This window comes from Prunus mume, linkage group LG1 (assembly GCF_029339155.1).
Source record: "Prunus mume cultivar Tortuosa linkage group LG1, ASM2933915v1, whole genome shotgun sequence".
NCBI classification, from domain to species: Eukaryota; Viridiplantae; Streptophyta; class Magnoliopsida; order Rosales; family Rosaceae; genus Prunus; species Prunus mume.
The window spans coordinates 18,859,094-18,877,284 of NC_142698.1; the positions used below are offsets into that span (position 1 = coordinate 18,859,094).

Sequence of the window (18,191 nt, forward strand, 5' to 3'; positions counted from 1 at the left end):
GATTTTAGCTTTTATTTATTCAAGTATCTATCTATATTTATGAAAAACCTGAGGCATCTCAACAGAAGTGAGCAGCATTCACCACAGAACTTGCAATTGCATTGGAAACCAAAATCAGTCTTATTAATAATAAAAATACACACAAGCAACATCTCATCACATTCTCTGTTACAAGAAAATATATGCAGGCCCGATTGCCTACACAAACATTTCTAAGATAGTATTGTGCTCTCTTTTGCTGGTGTATCTGCAAACTTCCATGAGCAGGTAATAAAACTGGCAACTATTCTTTCCCCTGCCGCTGCGTTGATGGGTATCATATCAGAAATCTCTTGCACATCTTCTTCAGTGAGTTTCACTCCCAAGGAACCGCTATTAGTATCAAGATTTTTTATCTTAGTTGTCCCTACAAAACCACAAGGAGAGGTAAGTATCCTTAGTTTTAATTTGTTATACAAAGAAGAAAAGAGATTTGTCCAACAGTAACATTGATCAGGGTACTTTGCTCTTATTAAGTAATCTCCACTAGTGGTTTCCCTTTTTCATTATTTGACACAGCACATTATGTGACTGATAAGGCAGATTATATAGGAAGGAACAGGGCACTCACCAGGGATAGGTACCACACCATCACCTTGATTAAGAACCCAAGCAAGGGCAAGTTGTGCAGGGGTGCATCCATGCTTTTCAGCCAACGTTCCTACGTTACCATAAAGGACCTTGTTTTTCTCAAAGTTGTCTCCAATCAAACGAGGATTTGATGCCTGGGATAACAAATTGATTGGCCACCGAATCAGCAACAAGAGAAAATTAACAAATTCCAGGCTTGCATTGCAGCTGTCTGAGTGAGATGCTCTTTATCATATACTATTTAGAATTGAAAAGCTAATACATGAAATCTCTGAGCGGCGTAGGTTACCAGAAAACTATTTGTAGGTATACTTTCCACCACTCCCTTGCCACCAAAAAATCCACGACCCAGGGGGCTGTATGGCACTATTCCAATTCCAAGTTCCCTATGTCAACACACACATTGATCATTATTTATACAAGAGAAATAAGCGTGCATGCAAATTGTGAAAGCAGTGTTGGGAATAAATGCTAGCAGCGTGCAACAAGAAACATACAGTGCACTCTCTAACACAAATTTTTTTGAGCATATATGTTGTGTAACCTCCAATTCAATTTCCTTTTTCCCTTTTGAGTGAAAGGTTAAACTTCTTATTTTGTTCACTGGATACAACTAGGTACACAAGTGCTACTGGGGACCTCAAATGCACTGCCAACTGAAGCGTGACCTAAGGAATACACCATAGAAATCCCCCAGAACACCAACTCTCATAAGTAGACTGGTAGATAAATTAGATGGAAACATGTAAATTGAGTACTGTATTGAAACATGTAGCAATGCTTCATTTCTGACTCTGGTTTTTGCACAAAACTTTGAAATTTAAACTGAGGTTACCTGCAAAGTGGGACGATTTCTTCCTCAATTTCGCGAGTCCAAAGTGACCACTCCATCTGTATAGAAGTTATGGGGTGAACTGCATGTGCCCTCCTTATTGTGTTTGGGCTAGCTTCAGATAGTCCAATGTACTTTATTTTTCCCTCTTTCACCAAAATTTTCAATTCCTCCATCTGTCCTTGCAATAATTGTAAGTATTAAAAGTCAATAAAGAACCAAGACAGTGAGAAGTCCCACACCAAAAGAGTCGAAGCAAATCTACGACTTCAGACGGTTGGGTCATGATTATGAAAAAAGAAGAGAAAAAAGGCTTAAGATTACACTTAAAAGTGGGGGAAAATAGGTAACACTTACAGTGTCTTCTATGGGGACAGTTGTATCTATCCGGTGCTGATAGTAAAGATCAATGTAGTCCACACCAAGGCGCTTCAGGCTAGCTTCACAGCAGGAGCGGACATATTCAGGACTGCCATTTACAACCACTTGAGTGTTTTCAATTTTTACAATACCAAACTTTGTTGCCAATTGAACCTTATCTCGAGGTAACTGCTTCAATGCCTGAAGTTAAACAGAAGACAACACAAATGACCAACAACAAAAGCAGACCAACGTATAAGGCAAGTTAACAGGTAGTGGGCTTATTAGATGGTACCAGTCCCTTAGTTCAATGTCGAGAGCTAGTAAGATCCCAACACTGAATGTTCTAGTCAGATGGCATATAAGCTAAGCTCCCAAGGGTTATTCTGGGCATAACGCGTGTGACTAGGTGAAAAACCTTGGAATTATGGAAAGACTATTTGGGAGCAGACTTACCTTTCCCACCAAAACTTCATTAGTATGCGGTCCATATACATCTGATGTATCAAAGAACGTTATTCCTTTATTGAACGCGTACTTGATGATTGATATGCCAAGCTCTTCAGGGACTGGAGCGTTATAGATCCCTGTAAGCCCCATACACCCAAATCCCAACTTGGAAACCTGCACAAGAAATGAAATTTCTATTTACAACAAATCAATGTTAAACAAAACCACCTTCTGTTTGGAATTGGAAGGCAGTAAATAACATAATTAAATGGCAGAAATGTTAAACCAGAGTTAATAACCACAAACAGAGCTCAATCCAAAAAAGGGCCAATCTTTGAAAAACTAAACACCTAATCTAAAAACCCACAAAACAGGGAAGCCTTGAGAGGTTCTTATTCTTGTTTTCTGCTGTGATCTGTGTTGATTGTTGAAGCCCGATGACTGTGAAAGAACAAGTTTTTTTGTTGACATTGGTCCGTCCTTACTAATGTGCTTGCTTATAGTACATGGGGTTTTTAAGTTTATGCTGAAAAACACGCATATAACAGAAGAAAGTAACGAAGAAATACAATGGCCACAAAGTTTTGATTTTTCTTGCTGCTATGAAACTTGAATTCAAAGATCAGAAATGGGTTTTACCTCGAAACCCTGACTTCCCAGTTGTACTCTGGGAATTTGAATTATCTGCTCCTCAGCCATTCTGCTTTTTCTTCTTTGTTTCACTTCAATCTTTTTACTCCCTAATTGGTGCTCAAGTTGGAGATTGCTACTTCTGTGAGTTCAGACAGAGAATAGAGACGAGCCTATTTAAAGGTGCATGGTAATTGTTATTTTATTTAACATTAAAACGATTTCTTATCGTCATTGCTTACATCATTCTTTCTTTTAGATCACCGAGTATGTCATTGGTCTGCACAAGTCTATACTAAAACTCTCGAATGTGATCTGAAGTTTCAAATCTGTGTCAATCTTTTCTGTCAATATTATAAAGGAACAAGTTTCTTAGTTTCATGAAAGTTTCAAGTTACTTTCAAAATGGGAAAATTAGTTACTGTTAATGGGAAGAATTTGCAACTGTTACTGGGAAAATTAGTCCCGGACCTTTGTTCTTGTTCATGAGTGTTACAATTTCAAAATGGACCTTCGATCAATATGATCTTTATTATGAATTTATGATGCTGAATATTAGCGTTGCATACCCAACTCAAAATCACAGTGATAATTGCATATGCAAACGTTTAAGAATCAACAACATCAAAATGGTGTTTTGCCATGTTTTGGTGGTGTATTTGCAAACTTCCATGAGCAGCGAATGAGACTATCAGAAACTCTATCCCCTGCCGCCGCGTTGACGGGTATCATATCAGAAATCTCTTTTATGTCTTCTCTCGTGAGTTTCACGCTCAAGGAACCAATATTAGCATCAAGATTTTTTATCTTAGTTGTCCCTACAAAACACACAAGGAGAGATCAGTTTGCCCAGTTTACACAAAGATAAAAAGAAGAAAAAGTAACAGAATTTGCCTTTAACATCATGGACATGCAATAAGGCAAGGGGCACGCACGCACCGGGGATAGGTACCACATTATCAGATTGATTAAGAATCCATGCAAGCGCGAGTTGTGCAGAGGTGCATCCATGCTTTTCAGCCAACTTTTCCACTTTACCATAAAGGATCTTGTTTTTCTCAAGGTTGTCTCCTTGAAAACGAGGATTTGATACCTGATTACAAATTGATTGGCCTTCAAATAACCAAGCTTATTCTCATAGTTCATAAGCAACTAGAAGAAATTTGCAGCTGTCTTGAATTTAAGGAGATGCATAAAAATCTCTAACATAGGTTACCTGAAAACTATTTGCAGGTAAACTTTCGACAACTGCCTTGCCACCGAAAAATCCACGACCAAGAGGGCTGTATGGCACTATACCAATTCCGAGTTCCCTATGGTCCAACATACACAACAGAGTTTCTGCACATTAATCATTCTTATACAAGAAAAAAGAGGATTACAATGAAATTGCGAAAGCAAGCTTCATTTGACAGGAACTTGGTGCAGGATCCTCTACCAGCAAAAGGATGAGTATGTATCAAATCCAACCATGTGTAAAGCTCTACCTGCAAAGTCGGATAATTTCTTCCTCAATTTCACGAGTCCAAAGGGACCACTCCATTTGTATAGCAGTTATGGGATGAACTGCATGTGCCCTCCTTATTGTGTCTGGGCTAGCTTCAGATAATCCAACGTACTTTATTTTCCCCTCTTTCACCAGCTTCTTTAGCTCCTCCATCTACCCTTATGAAAATAGCAAGGATTAATAGTTTAATTAAAATTACAAGAAGTACAGAAATCCCAATTCCTCTGCTACAAGGAAGAGTTGAATTGGAGTAAATCCACAACTTCCAACTGTTGGGAAAGATGACAAAAAATCAAAGAGCCAATAAATAAATATGGCACTCCCAGAATCTGACTTCTCCCAGCCTTGTGTAAATAAAATGGGCAAAATTAACACTCTATCTTCCACTAAGAAAAAATAATGGGAATACAATAATAATCTCACCAAACACCGGTGGCTAAACTCTCTTTTGTTTTTTTTTCTCTCACACAATTGAGGTTTTTTTATCTCTCAAAACTCTCTATGTTTTGGTTTTCTAAGGGATGCATTTAACTGAAAGAATGCAATTGCTTTTATAAGCAAACGTTCCTAACTAATTGGTGGCCGTGCATGAAAGAGAACTCTTCTCATTTTCTCTTTCATTCATTTTCTTCAAATTTTCCCGTCTTTTCTTTCATTTTATTTTAATATTTATTTCCTTCTTTTTCTCTCCATTAACGAGGGAAACCCATCAATCTCCCTCTCCCGACTTAGGTGGAGGGCTCCAGCTGCTCCTTTGCAAAATTCGTATTTGTCCTTAGGTAAGGACTTGGTCATCGTATCTGAACTATTGGCGTAAGTATGGATTTTCTCAAGCTGTAATTGCTTAAACTCCAATACATCAGATATCCAGTGATATCGCACATCAATGTGCTTCGACCTCGAGTGAAAACTCGGATTCTTGCTCAAGTGGATCGCACTCTGACTATCACAATGCAAAATGTATTTATGCTGCTCTTGTCCTAATTCTTGTAGAAATCGCTTCATCCAGAGCATTTCTTTGCACACTTCAGTAGCTGCAATAAACTCTGCCTCTGTAGTTGATAGAGCAACACATTTCAGTAACTTTGATTGCCACGAAACGCTCCCTATGAAAATGTAATCGGTATCCCAGTAGATTTTCGAATCAAGATCTCCGCCATGTCGCATCTGTAGCCAATCAATTCAGTTTTCCACCTCGATATCCGAGAATCCATTTCACGCATTCCAATGCTCTCTGCTGGTTTAGACAGAATCGCTTACAACACCGAGTCGTGCCATGTCCGCATACATCGGACTACCAACAGCTAAGGAATATGGCACCATAGCCATGTTTTCTTTTTCTTTCTCACATGTAGGACTCTGCTTTCAAATAAGCTTGAAGTGACTAGGAAATGGAGTAGAAACTGGTTTTGCTTTATCCATGTTAAACCGCTTTAGTACCTTCTCGATATAACTTTCTTGTGATAACTTCAACTTCCGATTTTCTTTATCACGGGATATACTCATACTGAGGATTCGTTTTGTGGGTCCTAAGTCTTTCATAGCAAAAGACTTGCTCAACTCTTCCTTCAGGTTGCTAATCTTGTCATTGTTTTGTCCTACGATTAACATGTCATCGACATAGAAAAAAAGTATAATGAATTCACCATCATCAAATCTTTTCACAAATACACAATGGTCTGAAGTAGTTCTCCGATATCTGTGTTCAATTATGAAGAAATCAAACTTCTTGTACCATTGTCGAGGTGTCTGCTTAAGTTCGTATAAGCTCTTCTTCAGCCGACATACCAAATCTTCTTTTCCTTTGACTTTGAAACCTTCTGGCTGCTCCATGTAGATTTCTTCTTCAAGATCTCCGTGAAGAAAGCTGTCTTCACATCTAGTTGTTCGATCTCGAGATTCAGGCTTGCGGCCAAACCGAGTACAACCCGTATGAATGACATCTTCACTACGGGTGAGAAAATCTCTTCAAAGTCAATTCCTTTCTTCTGACCGAAACCTTTCACAACTAGCCTTTCCTTAAATCTGGGCTTAGAGTTGTTTTCTTCCATCTTTAGTCGATACATCCATTTGTTCTTAAGTGCTCTTCTACCTTTTGGTAAGTTCACCAGATCATATGCGTGGTTCTCATGTAGAGATTGCATCTCTTCATGCATGGCTTTCAACCACTCATCTTGTTGATCATGAGTCAATGCTTTTTCATAGCATTCTGGTTCTCCCCCGTCTGTTAGGAGAACGTAATCATTTGGAGAATACCTACTCGGAGGTCTCTGTACCTTCTTGGTTGGAATTCAGCCGTTGGCTCTTCATGGATTTATGCTTCTAACCCCTCATCCGCTGCATCATCTATTATACCATCAGTTGTATGATCATCACTCATGTCATCATCAACTGGTTCATTTATAATAGGATCACTAGCTGGATCATCAGTATCATTGGATTCATCTCACTCGTGATTGTGCTCCAATGGAGAAGGAACTGGATCTAAGTTAGCTGGATATTCTCTAAGATTATCAGGTTTATCACATCTTCGAATGTCTTCAATGTTCTGATCTTCAAAGAAGACAACATCTCTACTTCTAATAATCTTTCTAGCTACAGGATCCCATAACCTGTAACCGAATTCTTTATTCCCATATCCTACGAAGATACATTCTTTTGACTTTGCGTCGAGCTTGGATCTCTCGTCTTTAGGAATATGAACAAAAGCTCTACAACCAAAAACTTTCAGATGATTGTATGAAACGTCTTTTCCCGACCAGAACTTGTTCGGGACATCACCATTCAAAGGTGCTAAATGAGAAAAGTTGATTAGATCAACCATAGTCATCAGGGCTTCACCCCAAAAGCTTTTGGGCAGCTTGGCATGAGATAACATTGTTCTTATTCTTTCAACAATTGTTCTGTTCATTCTCTCAGCTATGCCATTATGCTGAAAAGTCTTCGGAACAGATCGTTCATGCCTGATTCCATTACTTCTACAGTAATTTCTAAACATCCCCATATATTCTCCTATGTTATCAGTGCGAATACATTTCAAGCTTCTACCAGTCTCTCGTTTAACGCTAGCATGAAATTGCTTGAAAACTTCATACACTTGATCTTTTGTTTTAAGTGCGTAAGACCATACCTTCCTGGAATGATCGTCAATGAAGGTAACAAAATATCTTACACCACCAAGAGTACTAGTGGTCATAGGACCACAAACATCAGAGTACACAATATCTAATACATTGGATTTTCTTTGTGCATGACCATGTTGAAATGAAGCTCTATGTTGCTTTCCAGCCAAGCAACGCATGCATGATTTTATATGCATGCATTTCTTCATCCCAGTCAGTGCCTTTCTTTTGGCTAGAATTTGCAGTCCTTTCTCGCTCATGTGACCGAGCCATTTATGCCATAGCTCGATTGAGTCTTCTGCGAGAGCATTTACGTACCCATTACTGACTTTTGCATGTGTCATGTATAGGGTGTTCTCCTTCTTCCCTCATGCTAGGACAAGATAGTTCTTGCTGAGTTTCCATTTCCCTTAAGCAAAGACATTGGTGTATCCTTCATCGTCAAGTAATCCAGTGGAGATTAGATTGAGACGCATGTCTGGAACATGTCTCACATCCTTGAGGACCAAGTGACAACTTGTGTTGGTTTTAAGGGAAATATCTCATCTTCCCACGATCTTGGACAATTTGTCATTTCCCATCCTCACATTACCAAAATCTTCATTGGTGTAAGATGTAAAGAAGTCCCTCCTTGAGGTGACATGAAATAATGCACCAAAATCCATTATCCAGCATGTATCTTGAGAGGAAAAATTAACGAAACCATCACCACATAGAATAATTACTTCATTTCCACCAGAGGTAGTTGCGGTTGTGTGCTTGGCATCACTCTTTTCGTTACCTCTATCTTGCTCTAGTTTAAACAACCTGCACTCTCTCTTCATATGGCCTATCCCGCCACAATGGTAACATTCTAGGTCCTTTCTTGTCTTGGACCTTCATCTCGAGCCATCTATCAAGCAAAAAACTGAGTAACACTAGTGCTTGTAACTCATCATCAAACACCATCTTCATATTCGTCAACAGGTTGATCAAACCTTGGAAGTCACTGAGATGCTCGGTAACACTTTGACCATCTCTGTACTTAAGGTTTACCAACCGTCGGATAACCGATGCTTTATTTTAAGCGGTCTTCCGCTCATACATGGACGACAATTTTGTCCATAATCTGTATGCATCCGTCTCTTGTGCCACATGGTGGAACACACTTTGATCCACCCATTGTTGGATTTGTCCGACAACTTTTTTATTCAGAATGCTCCATTTATCGTCTAACTTCCCTCTGGTTTTTGTCCCAGCAATTGAAGGGGCTCATACAAATCCTTGCAGGAAAGGATGTCCTTCATTCTTGGCTTCCAAATGGAGTAATTGGATGCAGTCAATTTTAACATTGTTGCTGATGATGATGACGATGACTCCTCCATCTTAAATTACACAATAATATAATTTTTGAGCCGAAGCTCTGATACCACTTGTTGGGAAAGACGACAAAAAATCAAAGAGCCAATAAATAAATATGATACTCACAGGATCTGACTTCTCCCAGCCTTGTGTAAATAAAATAGGCAAAATTAACACTCTATCTTCCACTAAGAAAAAATAATGGGAATACAATAATAATCTCACCAAACACCGGTGGCTAAACTCTCTCTTGGTTTTTCTCTCAAGAGGATTTTTTCTCTCACACAAGTGAGGTTTTCTTATCTCTCAAAACTCTCTATGTTTTGGTTTTCTAAGGGATGCATTTAACTGAAAGAATGCAATTTCTTTTATAGCCAAACGTTCCTAACTAATTGGTGGCCGTGCATGAAAGAGAATTCTTCTCATTTTCTCTTTCATTCATTTTCTTCAAATTTTCCCGTCATTTCTTTCATTTTATTTTAATATTTATTTCCTTCTTCATCAGGACACTATGATGATTTAGAGAAGAAAAAAAAACAGAGAAACTGAAAAGGAAAAACAATTCAGATTGCTATAAAAAGAGGGCTTACAGTGTCCTCTATGGGGACTGATGTGTCTATCCGGTGCAGGTAGTAAAGATCAATGTAGTCCACGCCGAGGCGCTTCAGGCTAGCCTCACAGCAGGAGCGGGCATATTCAGGAGTGCCATTTACAACAACTTGATTAGGCTCAAATCTTACAACACCAAATTTTGAAGCCAACTGAACCTTATATCGAGGCAACTGCTTCAATGCCTGAAACACTTATGCTAAATTTTAAGTCCTCTAACAAGTCACACCCACACCACAAAATCCAGCACTGAATGTTCTTATGAGATGAACCACCTTGAAAAATACCATTTGGGAGCAGACTAACCTTTCCAATCAAAACTTCATTAGTATGCGGTCCACAAACATCTGATGTATCAAAGAATGTTATTCCTTTATCGAATGCGTACTTGATGATTGATATCCCAAGCTCTTCAGGGACTGGAGCCTCATTGCAGATTCCAGTGAGCCCCGTACATCCAAATCCCAACTTGGAAACCTGCAAAAACAAATGTATTTATTGTGAAAGTGAAACAAGCAATGCTTTTATTCGGAACCAACCCAATACAACCAGTGCCAATCTAAACACCTAATCTAAAAAGCCAAAGCACAGAACCCAGAGAAGCCTTGTGATAATAATATGTTGAGTGTTCGAAACTTAAAATCAAGGATCTGAACCTCGAATCCCTCACTTCCCAATTGCACTCTTGGAATCTGGCATCTCTGCTCTTCAGCCATTTCTGCTTCTGCTTCTTCTTCTTCTTCGTTTTCACTCCCAAGTCTTCGTCTTTTTCCTCCCCATTCGGTGCTTGTATGAGTTCAAGACCAGCCAAAACAGTTTATCGTTATTTTATGGGATTTGATTCTCTGCTACGAAGTTCTGTGCTGGCTTTTGGCTGGTTTTAAATGTGAGCTTGCCACGCCGCTATTGTAAAAATCAATTGGCCAGAAATTTGACACCTCACCTCACACAGTCAAGGTAGGCCTGCGTCAAAGAAGTAACGTTGACTTCTTGACTCCAACAAGAAGTCATCTTTTTTAAAAAAATTTGTCTGCATCTCCCTTTCCCCCCACATATTCATTGTCTCCCTCTCCCCACAAAGTGATCTAGCACAAAAACTGGAAAATTCATTTTTGGTTCACTAAGAAATTATGCTGAAATATTGGCACTTTATTCACATCCATAAATGCATCAAAGAAGTTCAATTGCATTGCAAACCAATATCGGAATCAGACAAGTAACACACATGTATGATGTAGCAGTATCAGTGGTTTTTTACGATTATTTGCTGCTCTCAGTTGTAGCAGGATTACAAATTCTTACAGGAAATTTGCAGACCAGATTGCATATGCAAACATCTATCTAAGATGGTCTTTTGCTGGTGTATTTGCAAACTTCCAGGAGCAGCTAATAAAATTATCAGCTACATTTTTCCCTGCCACCGCGTCCAGAGGTATCGTATTAGAAATCTCTTTTTATATCTTCTTTGGTGAGTCTCACTGAGAAGGAGCCAATGTTATCAACAAGATTTTTTAAATTAGTTGTCCCTACAAAAACACAAGGAGAGGTCAGCAAAATGTCATGATTCTGATATTGGTTCGTAATGCATCAGACTAGAGTGAACTTATTATCACAGATGCTGCAACGTATGAATAACACATTGGATGACTGAGGCAGATCAGGACGGAAAGGGGAACGTATCAGGGATTGGTACGACATCATCACCTTGACTGCGAATCCATGCAAGGGCGAGTTGTGCAGTGCTGCATTGCATCTATGCTTTTTAGCCAACTTTTGTATTCTACCATAAAGGATCTTGTTTTTCTCAAGGGCTTGCATCAATCTGAGCAAGATGCTCTTTATCATATAGTAATTAGAATGAAAGAACTTGATAGGTTACCAGAAAACTATTTGCAGGTACACTTTCCACAATTGCCTTGCCACCAAAAAATCCAGAACCAAGAGGGCAGTATGGGACAATCCCAATTCCAAGTTCCCTATGTTCCAACAAGCACAACAAACTTTTCATTATTTTGATTCATCGTTTCACTAAATACAACTAATCCTATACATGCTGTACAGCACTGGGGATTCCGAAAACACTGCCAACCAAAGCAAGCAGCACAGAAATCATCCAGAATTCCTCTCAAAAGTAGACTGGTATAAAAGTTCAATGGAAGCATGTAAATTGGTAAAGTTGTATGAAAGCATGTGTGGTTTCTCCACACATTTTTTGGAATTGGTATATAAGATGAGGGTTACCTGCAAAGTGGGACAATTTCGAGAGTCCAAAGGGACCACTCCATTTGTATAGCAGCAATGGGATGAACTGCATGTGCCCTCCTTACTGTGTCTGGACTAGCTTCAGATAATCCAATGCACTTTATTTTCCCCTCTTCCACCAGCTTCTTTAGTTCCTCCATCTACAATAGGCAAGTATAAATAGTTCAATAAAAAAGTTGAGAAATCCCTACACCACTGCTACTAGTAAAGGGTTGAAGCAAATCTTCAACTTCAAATTGCTCATCTATCATGATTTAGAAAACAAAAGAGAAAACTGAACTTTGCACTTTAAAATGGGAGGGAAAATAGGTAACACTTACAGTGTCCTGTATGGGGACTGTTGTGCTGATAGTAAAGATCAACGTAGCCAACGCCAAGGCGCTCGAGGCTGGCCTCGCAACACAAGCGAACATATTCAGGAGTGCCATTTACTATAACTTGAGTAGATTCAAAGTTTACAATGCCGAACTTTGTAGCCAACTGAACCTTCTCTGGAGGCAACTGCTTCAATGCCTGAAACACTCCAAATACTAAAACAACATAGAATGGCCTACAATGCAAGCATATCAACATGCAAAGCAAGTCATCAGTAGTGAGTGAGGTTTGCCTGTACAAGAAAAATTGCACCTTTTAACTGCTATTGCTTTCCCTCCATGTTCAATTGTGATTTATATTGTCATTAGGAATCAGCTTGAAAAGAATAAGGCATTGGGATCAGAATTTACCTTTCCAATCAAAACTTCATTAGCATGAGGCCCATAAATATCTGATGTATCAAAGAATGTAATTCTGTTATCGAATGCGTACTTGATGATTGATATTCCAAACTCTTCAGGGACTGGAGCATTATAGATCCCAGTAAGCCCCATACACCCAAATCCCAACTGGGAAACCTGCATGTAAGTTATAACAAACACAACAATTCATTCACTGAGAAACAGAGCCTCCCCTGTTTTACTGTAAATTAGGGCTTTTTAGACATAAGCCCAATCAGTTTGTAACCAAGCCCAATCCAAAAAGACGGCCAAATTTTTCAAGCAAAGATAGCTCCTAGTCCTAAATATTAAAATACTACAGGCAGGCACATCTTCAATTCAACCGTCGTTTAGAAATCAAAATCAAAATCCGAAAACCTAAAACCTAAAATCTAAAACCCCTGAACCCTGGGAAGCACAGTGACTAGGGATTTCGGACCTCACGAGCCCTCGTCACAATGTCGATGTCGAAGAGCTCCAAGATGCTGCAATTCATAAACTACCGCATGAGGGTGACGATCCAGGACGGTCGTCAGCTCGTCGGTAAGTTCATGGCCTTCGACCGCCACATGAACCTCGTCCTCGGCGACTGCGAGGAGTTCCGCAAGCTCCCTCCTCTCAAAGGCAACAAGAACGAGGAACGCGACGACCGCCGAACCCTAGGCCTCGTCCTCCTCCGCGGCGAAGAGGTTGTCTCCATGACTGTCGAGGGCCCACCTCCCCAGGAAGAATCCCGCGCCAAGGCCGCCAGCGCCGCCGCCTTAGCAGGCCCGGGAGTCGGCCGGGCCGCCGGTCGTGGCATCCCAACCGCCCCGCTCGCCCAGGCCCAGCCAGGTCTCTCCGGCCCGGTTCGCGGCGTCGGCGGGCCCGCCCCCGGCATGATGCAGCCTCAGATTTCTCGGCCGCCGCAGATGTCCGCGCCGCCCATGTCGTACCCGGCTGCGCCGGTGATTCGGCCACCTCCAAGTCAGATGGCTCCGTACCCTGGACAGGGCCCGCCGCAAATGGTGCGGGGGCCTCCGCCTGGGGTGCCTCCTCCGCAGTTTGCTAGGCCTGGTGGGCCGGGCCCGCCGCAGCAATTCCCGGGACCACCACCAATGCAGTTCGGGCAGAGGCCGATGGGACCTCCGCCTCAGATGATGAGGGGACCGCCGCCGCCGCCCCGTCCCGGAATGCCTCCTCCCCCCGGTGGTGGTGTTCCTGTGTATGGACCGCCTCGTCCAGGCATGCCGCCTCCTCCACCCAACCAGCAGAACCAACAGCAACAGTGATGATTGGTACTTTTATCCTATATGTTTAGTTTTGTTTGTTTTGAACTCTTGAGTGAAATCCTGAATGTTTGTTTGTGGGTGATGAGGTAGCTGGCTTAGTAATGTGAAATGAACCTACTTTCTCTTCTGATTTAGACTGAATAGATGTTTTCATTTGACGTGTTTGGGATTTCTATGTGTTTGAACAATGAAGTGAAAATTTTCTGTTGCAAACTTTCTATTTAGTATGTTTTGTGAATGAGTGGAATCTCTGTAGGAGAGGAGCAGGACCTTGCTAGTTTAGTTTCTATCAAGTCAAATGAAATGGGGGATCATTAAGTTTAGTCTTGTTTTTCTGCTGGAATTAATCTAAAAGTTGATTGTTGATGCCTCATGAGAACAAGTTTCCGTGCTCATATTTTTGCTCTGTCTATACTCTAGCTTCTGCTTTTGAACTCAGTATGATTTCATACTCCTGGGATTTTCAAGAGTATGAAGTGGATTTTAAGTTTCACTAAATATGACGTGTGCATTATGCAGAAAACCACATATAAACTAAAGAAACTGATAAAGAAATACTAGCTGAACACATATAGAACTTATCAAGTATCTGAAATGTGTTTCACCTCAAATCCCTGACTTCCAAATTTCACTCTAGGAATTTGGACTCTCTGCTCCTCAGCCATTCCATTGTGCTTCAGCTTTTCTTCAGTTCTTTTTCCTCCCTACTTGGTTCAGAGAACAGCCTGGTTCAGGACGACCAAAACAGTTAGTCGTTATGTTCTATATTTTGTGTCAACATTAGTGCTGTTTCTTATCGGTAATCATTGACGACCTACATCCAAATTGCATCTCATAATGAAACTCTTGAGTCTATGTCAACTTTTTTTTTGTATAAAACATGAGGCACGCATTTTGCATAAGTTATATCATAATAATCCCAACGTGTTCCTCCCGCTCTCCTTATTTTAGATTAAGTTGTCCAGCTCTCACTCACTAATAAAACCAATTTTATAATCTTAACAAAATGTTGCGCATTTGAGTTTCTATATGTTTGATATTTTCATTTGCTTTGTGATTTCCCCTACTCACTCTCCCCTGACTGTGTTATGAATGTGATCGGGATGATAAAGGCTTTTTTTCTTTTTTGATGGAAAGGGATTTTATTGATTCTTAGTTGGTTTGTTTCGGTCCTTTTTCTCTCTTGTAATCAAAAAAGGAAAAAAAATGATAAAATCGGTGGAGGCTACTTTTGCACTTCATATTTATTTAGTTCCAATCCATTTCCAGAAAGATGAAGAAGCACCAAAATAGTTTGGTATGCTACTAGTACGTCTTAGTTTGTAATTTTGCCATTTTTCATTGGTGGTGTGTTTGCAAACAAAACCTTGTTCTTGGCTTCTTCTTTTTTTCTCCATTGAACAGTGGATATGATGTCATTCCTATGATCAAAGTCCATGACTGAAACATAACCGAGTTTCCAGAAAGCTTATTCGTTACATGAACATAGTTGAGTTGAGACTAGCTAGCTATGTAGCCAATTGGACCTTTTCTCTAGGCAATTGTCTCATTCGATGCCTTGAGAAACTCTCTTGTAAAAGTGTGCAATTGCTCGTATGATAACTTTTTCACACGTTGTATTATTAGTCAGAATAGCAAAAATTGTTATTCCCATCACATTGTAAGGTTTTTTTGTTCTGAAAGAGGTAAAAAGAACTGACACTGGGGACACGTAATTGATTTAGAGTGATGGTAAGTATTGGAATTTTACCTTGGCCTCGAGTGTGGGGTCGATAAACATCTGTAGTATCGAAGAATGTGATTCAAAACCTCCTTGATGATTGATTGATAGGCCCACATCTCGAGGGACAGGGCCATTCTAGTGTAATTTCCAGGCATGACATTGACTCCTGCTGCTCAAATATTGCCATATTTTACAAACTAAACAATTAAGAGGAGGAATTCGTGATTTCTTTATCTCTTAATGTGGGTCTTGTCTTATCTTAACCTCTGCGCTACAAGAAACACTTAGATGAATAGTGTTATTTTATCATGCATGATTACTTTTTTACATGTTAATTTGTGATTAATAGGGATAGTAAAATAGTATTATTCTTGTTTTATACAAGTTTTTCTGCAGCTTTGCAAGCCTGCAAAGCAAGTAGGCACTTTGTTAAAAATAAAAGAGATATTTAGTCATTTATATATTTTTAGCACTAAAATTATAAATAAATTATACATAATTTTATTTTTATAAACAAATTCAAAAGAAATTCAAAAAATAATAGCTGGTCATATTGATTTTAATTTTAATTATTAAATTACTTTGATGTCCTATTGAGTGTTTTGAGTTTTTTTTTATAAGGTTTTGGAATTAGATTTGTTTTAATAAATTAATGGCAGTTTTGTAATTTAAAAGAAGTTAAAAATCTTTTTGTTATGTTGTAAATGGTCTTTGGGTGTGTTTCTAAAGTCTATTTTATATAGAATTTGTTTTATAATTTACGCTTTTATATTGGATATAATAATGAATCTCTCAAAATAAAAAGTCAAAACTAATTAAACGGAAAGCATGAATATAATAACCTTTTTCGACAAGTGTTGAGTTGCACTACTGCTGTAAGAAATTGACCCTTGCACATTGTCATGCCACGCGGATATAACTGCGATGCCATATGTGTAGTGACACGTTTAATTCTCCCGGTCTGAGTATTTTTGTTTCATTTTCTCTATTTAAAATAATATTAAAAAGATTTTTCCAGAGTTCTTATGTGTTGAGAATGAGAACTCCAAATATTCTTGTGACCAAAACGTTTCGGTAAATAATAAATAATTAAAAAACTGACCAAGAGAACCACGACGGTGTGTGGGTTAGCTAGCAGCGGCGCACGGGAGAGTGGTACAGAAAGCAACAGAGATGGACCACCGCCCGAACTGTAATATTGATGAAGAAATAAATTGGAAAATAACTTAATGAAAACAAATTGGCTTTTTTTATGAATTTGTTGTTTCTGCCATTGCATATCGGATTTGTATTACAAGTCTAAGTACATGTCATTTTGATTGTTGAAACTTAAATCGGCAATTTCAATCATTTTTGAATTGTGTGTAATTATCTCCGGATCAATTCAACGTGTTATTATGTTTGATCACTCGAGAAGATTTATCCATATTTCACACCATAGTTATTTTGTACTTTAATTTGTTCATCAACAATAGCTATCACTCATTCTAATATATATTAGCCGTTAAGGTAGGATTTTTTTATTTGCTTGAAATTAATTCAGTGAGTTGGAAATCACTTCGAATGGCTTCACTTTTTTTTCTTTCTTTTCTTTCCAAAAAGAAGCCAAATGTTAACATCAGGGATCGAAATAAGTAAAAGAAAAATGAAATTAGGAAGTGACAAGAGTGCAGACCATATGTAGTAGCAGATTACTAGGTCTTGATACGTAGGTAACGGGGACAAAAGAAAAAACACATGAAACCTCTTATTTTTGGTGCCATGCCATGCCAGCTTATTTTCCTTTTTGTGTGAACCTTATGCGACCCTGATGAGCCATGCAAAACTAATGGTCCCCCTTTTGCTCTGTGTTTTATACTCTTTTTGGTTCATGCTTGATGCTTACATTACAGCACAGGCACAGGCAGGCAGAGAGAGAGAGGACAGAGGGAGAAGCTCAGAGAGGCAATATGAAAAGGTCGTCCAACTAAAGTTATAAAGCCCTCTTAAGTTAAGAAGATATAGAAACTCTCGCAAAGGCCTGTCTGCATGTGGTGGCGTGGGCGTGACAATTAATATTCTATTTCATTTTGTTTTCGGGGCCACATGCATCTCTCCTCTCATCTTTTCCCTTGTTTTTACTTTCCATCTACTTCCTTGCTACCACCACCTAGTGTGCGCGCGCGCGCTTCATTTTCTCACTTTAATTTTCTACTCTCTAATCACTCATTAATCTATGTACTTTATTACCAAGCTAGCCATTACTATTTCTCGTACAATCAATGGAAAATAATGCAATACGATGGAAAGTTGAGTCTTATTCCTTTTTTGTGTTTTTACAAATTACCCATTAAGAGAAATTGTCGGCAGTAGCACTCGAATATAGGCTTTGATAGTTAAGACAACAATCATTATCAACTCAATCAACCCATGTTGATATCGTAATATCTTATGGTGATAGTGCAAAATTAACAGTTATGCTACAAATCATGTCCTATTTCAGTCTTAATTAGGTTTAATTGCTAGATTTATTAGGTTTAATTAGCTTACTTATTAAGTTATACCATCCACACATACGAGACAAAAAAGGATGGAGTGGAAGATGCGAAACACGGACTGGAAAAAGTAGGAATTGAAGACCGATTCACATGAGACAAAAGGACAGAGTGGAAGATGCAAAAGTCGATTGCGTGGAAGAAGTAGAACTTAAAGACCCCTAA

General features: G+C 39.2%; 3 protein-coding genes and 1 pseudogene across 3 annotated transcripts; 1 reads left to right on the top strand and 3 right to left on the bottom strand.

Annotated features, from left to right (window-relative positions):
- Positions 1-101: 101 nt before the first annotated feature.
- LOC103318630 (putative aldo-keto reductase 1) lies at positions 102-3,070 on the bottom strand. The gene is made up of 7 exons (XM_008220034.3): positions 2,912-3,070; positions 2,279-2,446; positions 1,820-2,023; positions 1,466-1,638; positions 920-1,016; positions 611-764; positions 102-406 (listed from the first exon to the last, which is right to left on the bottom strand). The coding sequence occupies exons 1-7, from the start codon at positions 2,969-2,971 to the stop codon at positions 213-215; spliced, it is 1,050 nt and encodes a 349-aa protein (XP_008218256.2). The 5' UTR covers positions 2,972-3,070; the 3' UTR covers positions 102-212.
- Positions 3,071-3,457: 387 nt separating this feature from the next.
- On the bottom strand, positions 3,458-10,307 carry LOC103318631 (perakine reductase-like). The gene is made up of 7 exons (XM_008220035.3): positions 10,138-10,307; positions 9,788-9,958; positions 9,463-9,666; positions 4,390-4,562; positions 4,119-4,215; positions 3,842-3,995; positions 3,458-3,720 (listed from the first exon to the last, which is right to left on the bottom strand). Exons 1-7 carry the CDS (start codon positions 10,195-10,197, stop codon positions 3,527-3,529), a joined length of 1,053 nt encoding a protein of 350 aa, XP_008218257.2. The 5' UTR covers positions 10,198-10,307; the 3' UTR covers positions 3,458-3,526.
- A 482-nt stretch (positions 10,308-10,789) lies between these two features.
- On the bottom strand, positions 10,790-14,434 carry LOC103318842 (putative aldo-keto reductase 1; annotated as a pseudogene).
- On the top strand, positions 12,823-13,982 carry LOC148921221 (uncharacterized). Its single transcript, XM_089052269.1, has one exon. It carries the CDS (start codon positions 12,957-12,959, stop codon positions 13,767-13,769), a length of 813 nt encoding a protein of 270 aa, XP_088908395.1. The 5' UTR covers positions 12,823-12,956; the 3' UTR covers positions 13,770-13,982.
- Positions 14,435-18,191: the final 3,757 nt, after the last annotated feature.

Coding starts and splice junctions, on each gene's coding strand:
- LOC103318630 (XM_008220034.3), bottom strand. CDS start 2,971: ATGGCTGAGGAGCAGATAATTCAAATTCCCAGAGTACAACTGGGAAGT. Junction 2,447..2,911: donor TGGGAAGTCAGGGTTTCGAG/GTAAAACCCATT, acceptor TTTCTTGTGCAG/GTTTCCAAGTTGGGATTTGG. Junction 1,017..1,465: donor GAAATCGTCCCACTTTGCAG/GTAACCTCAGTT, acceptor GTGTTGACATAG/GGAACTTGGAATTGGAATAG.
- LOC103318631 (XM_008220035.3), bottom strand. CDS start 10,197: ATGGCTGAAGAGCAGAGATGCCAGATTCCAAGAGTGCAATTGGGAAGT. Junction 4,216..4,389: donor GAAATTATCCGACTTTGCAG/GTAGAGCTTTAC, acceptor GTTGGACCATAG/GGAACTCGGAATTGGTATAG. Junction 3,996..4,118: donor TACCTGCAAATAGTTTTCAG/GTAACCTATGTT, acceptor ATTTGTAATCAG/GTATCAAATCCTCGTTTTCA.
- LOC148921221 (XM_089052269.1), top strand. CDS start 12,957: ATGTCGATGTCGAAGAGCTCCAAGATGCTGCAATTCATAAACTACCGC.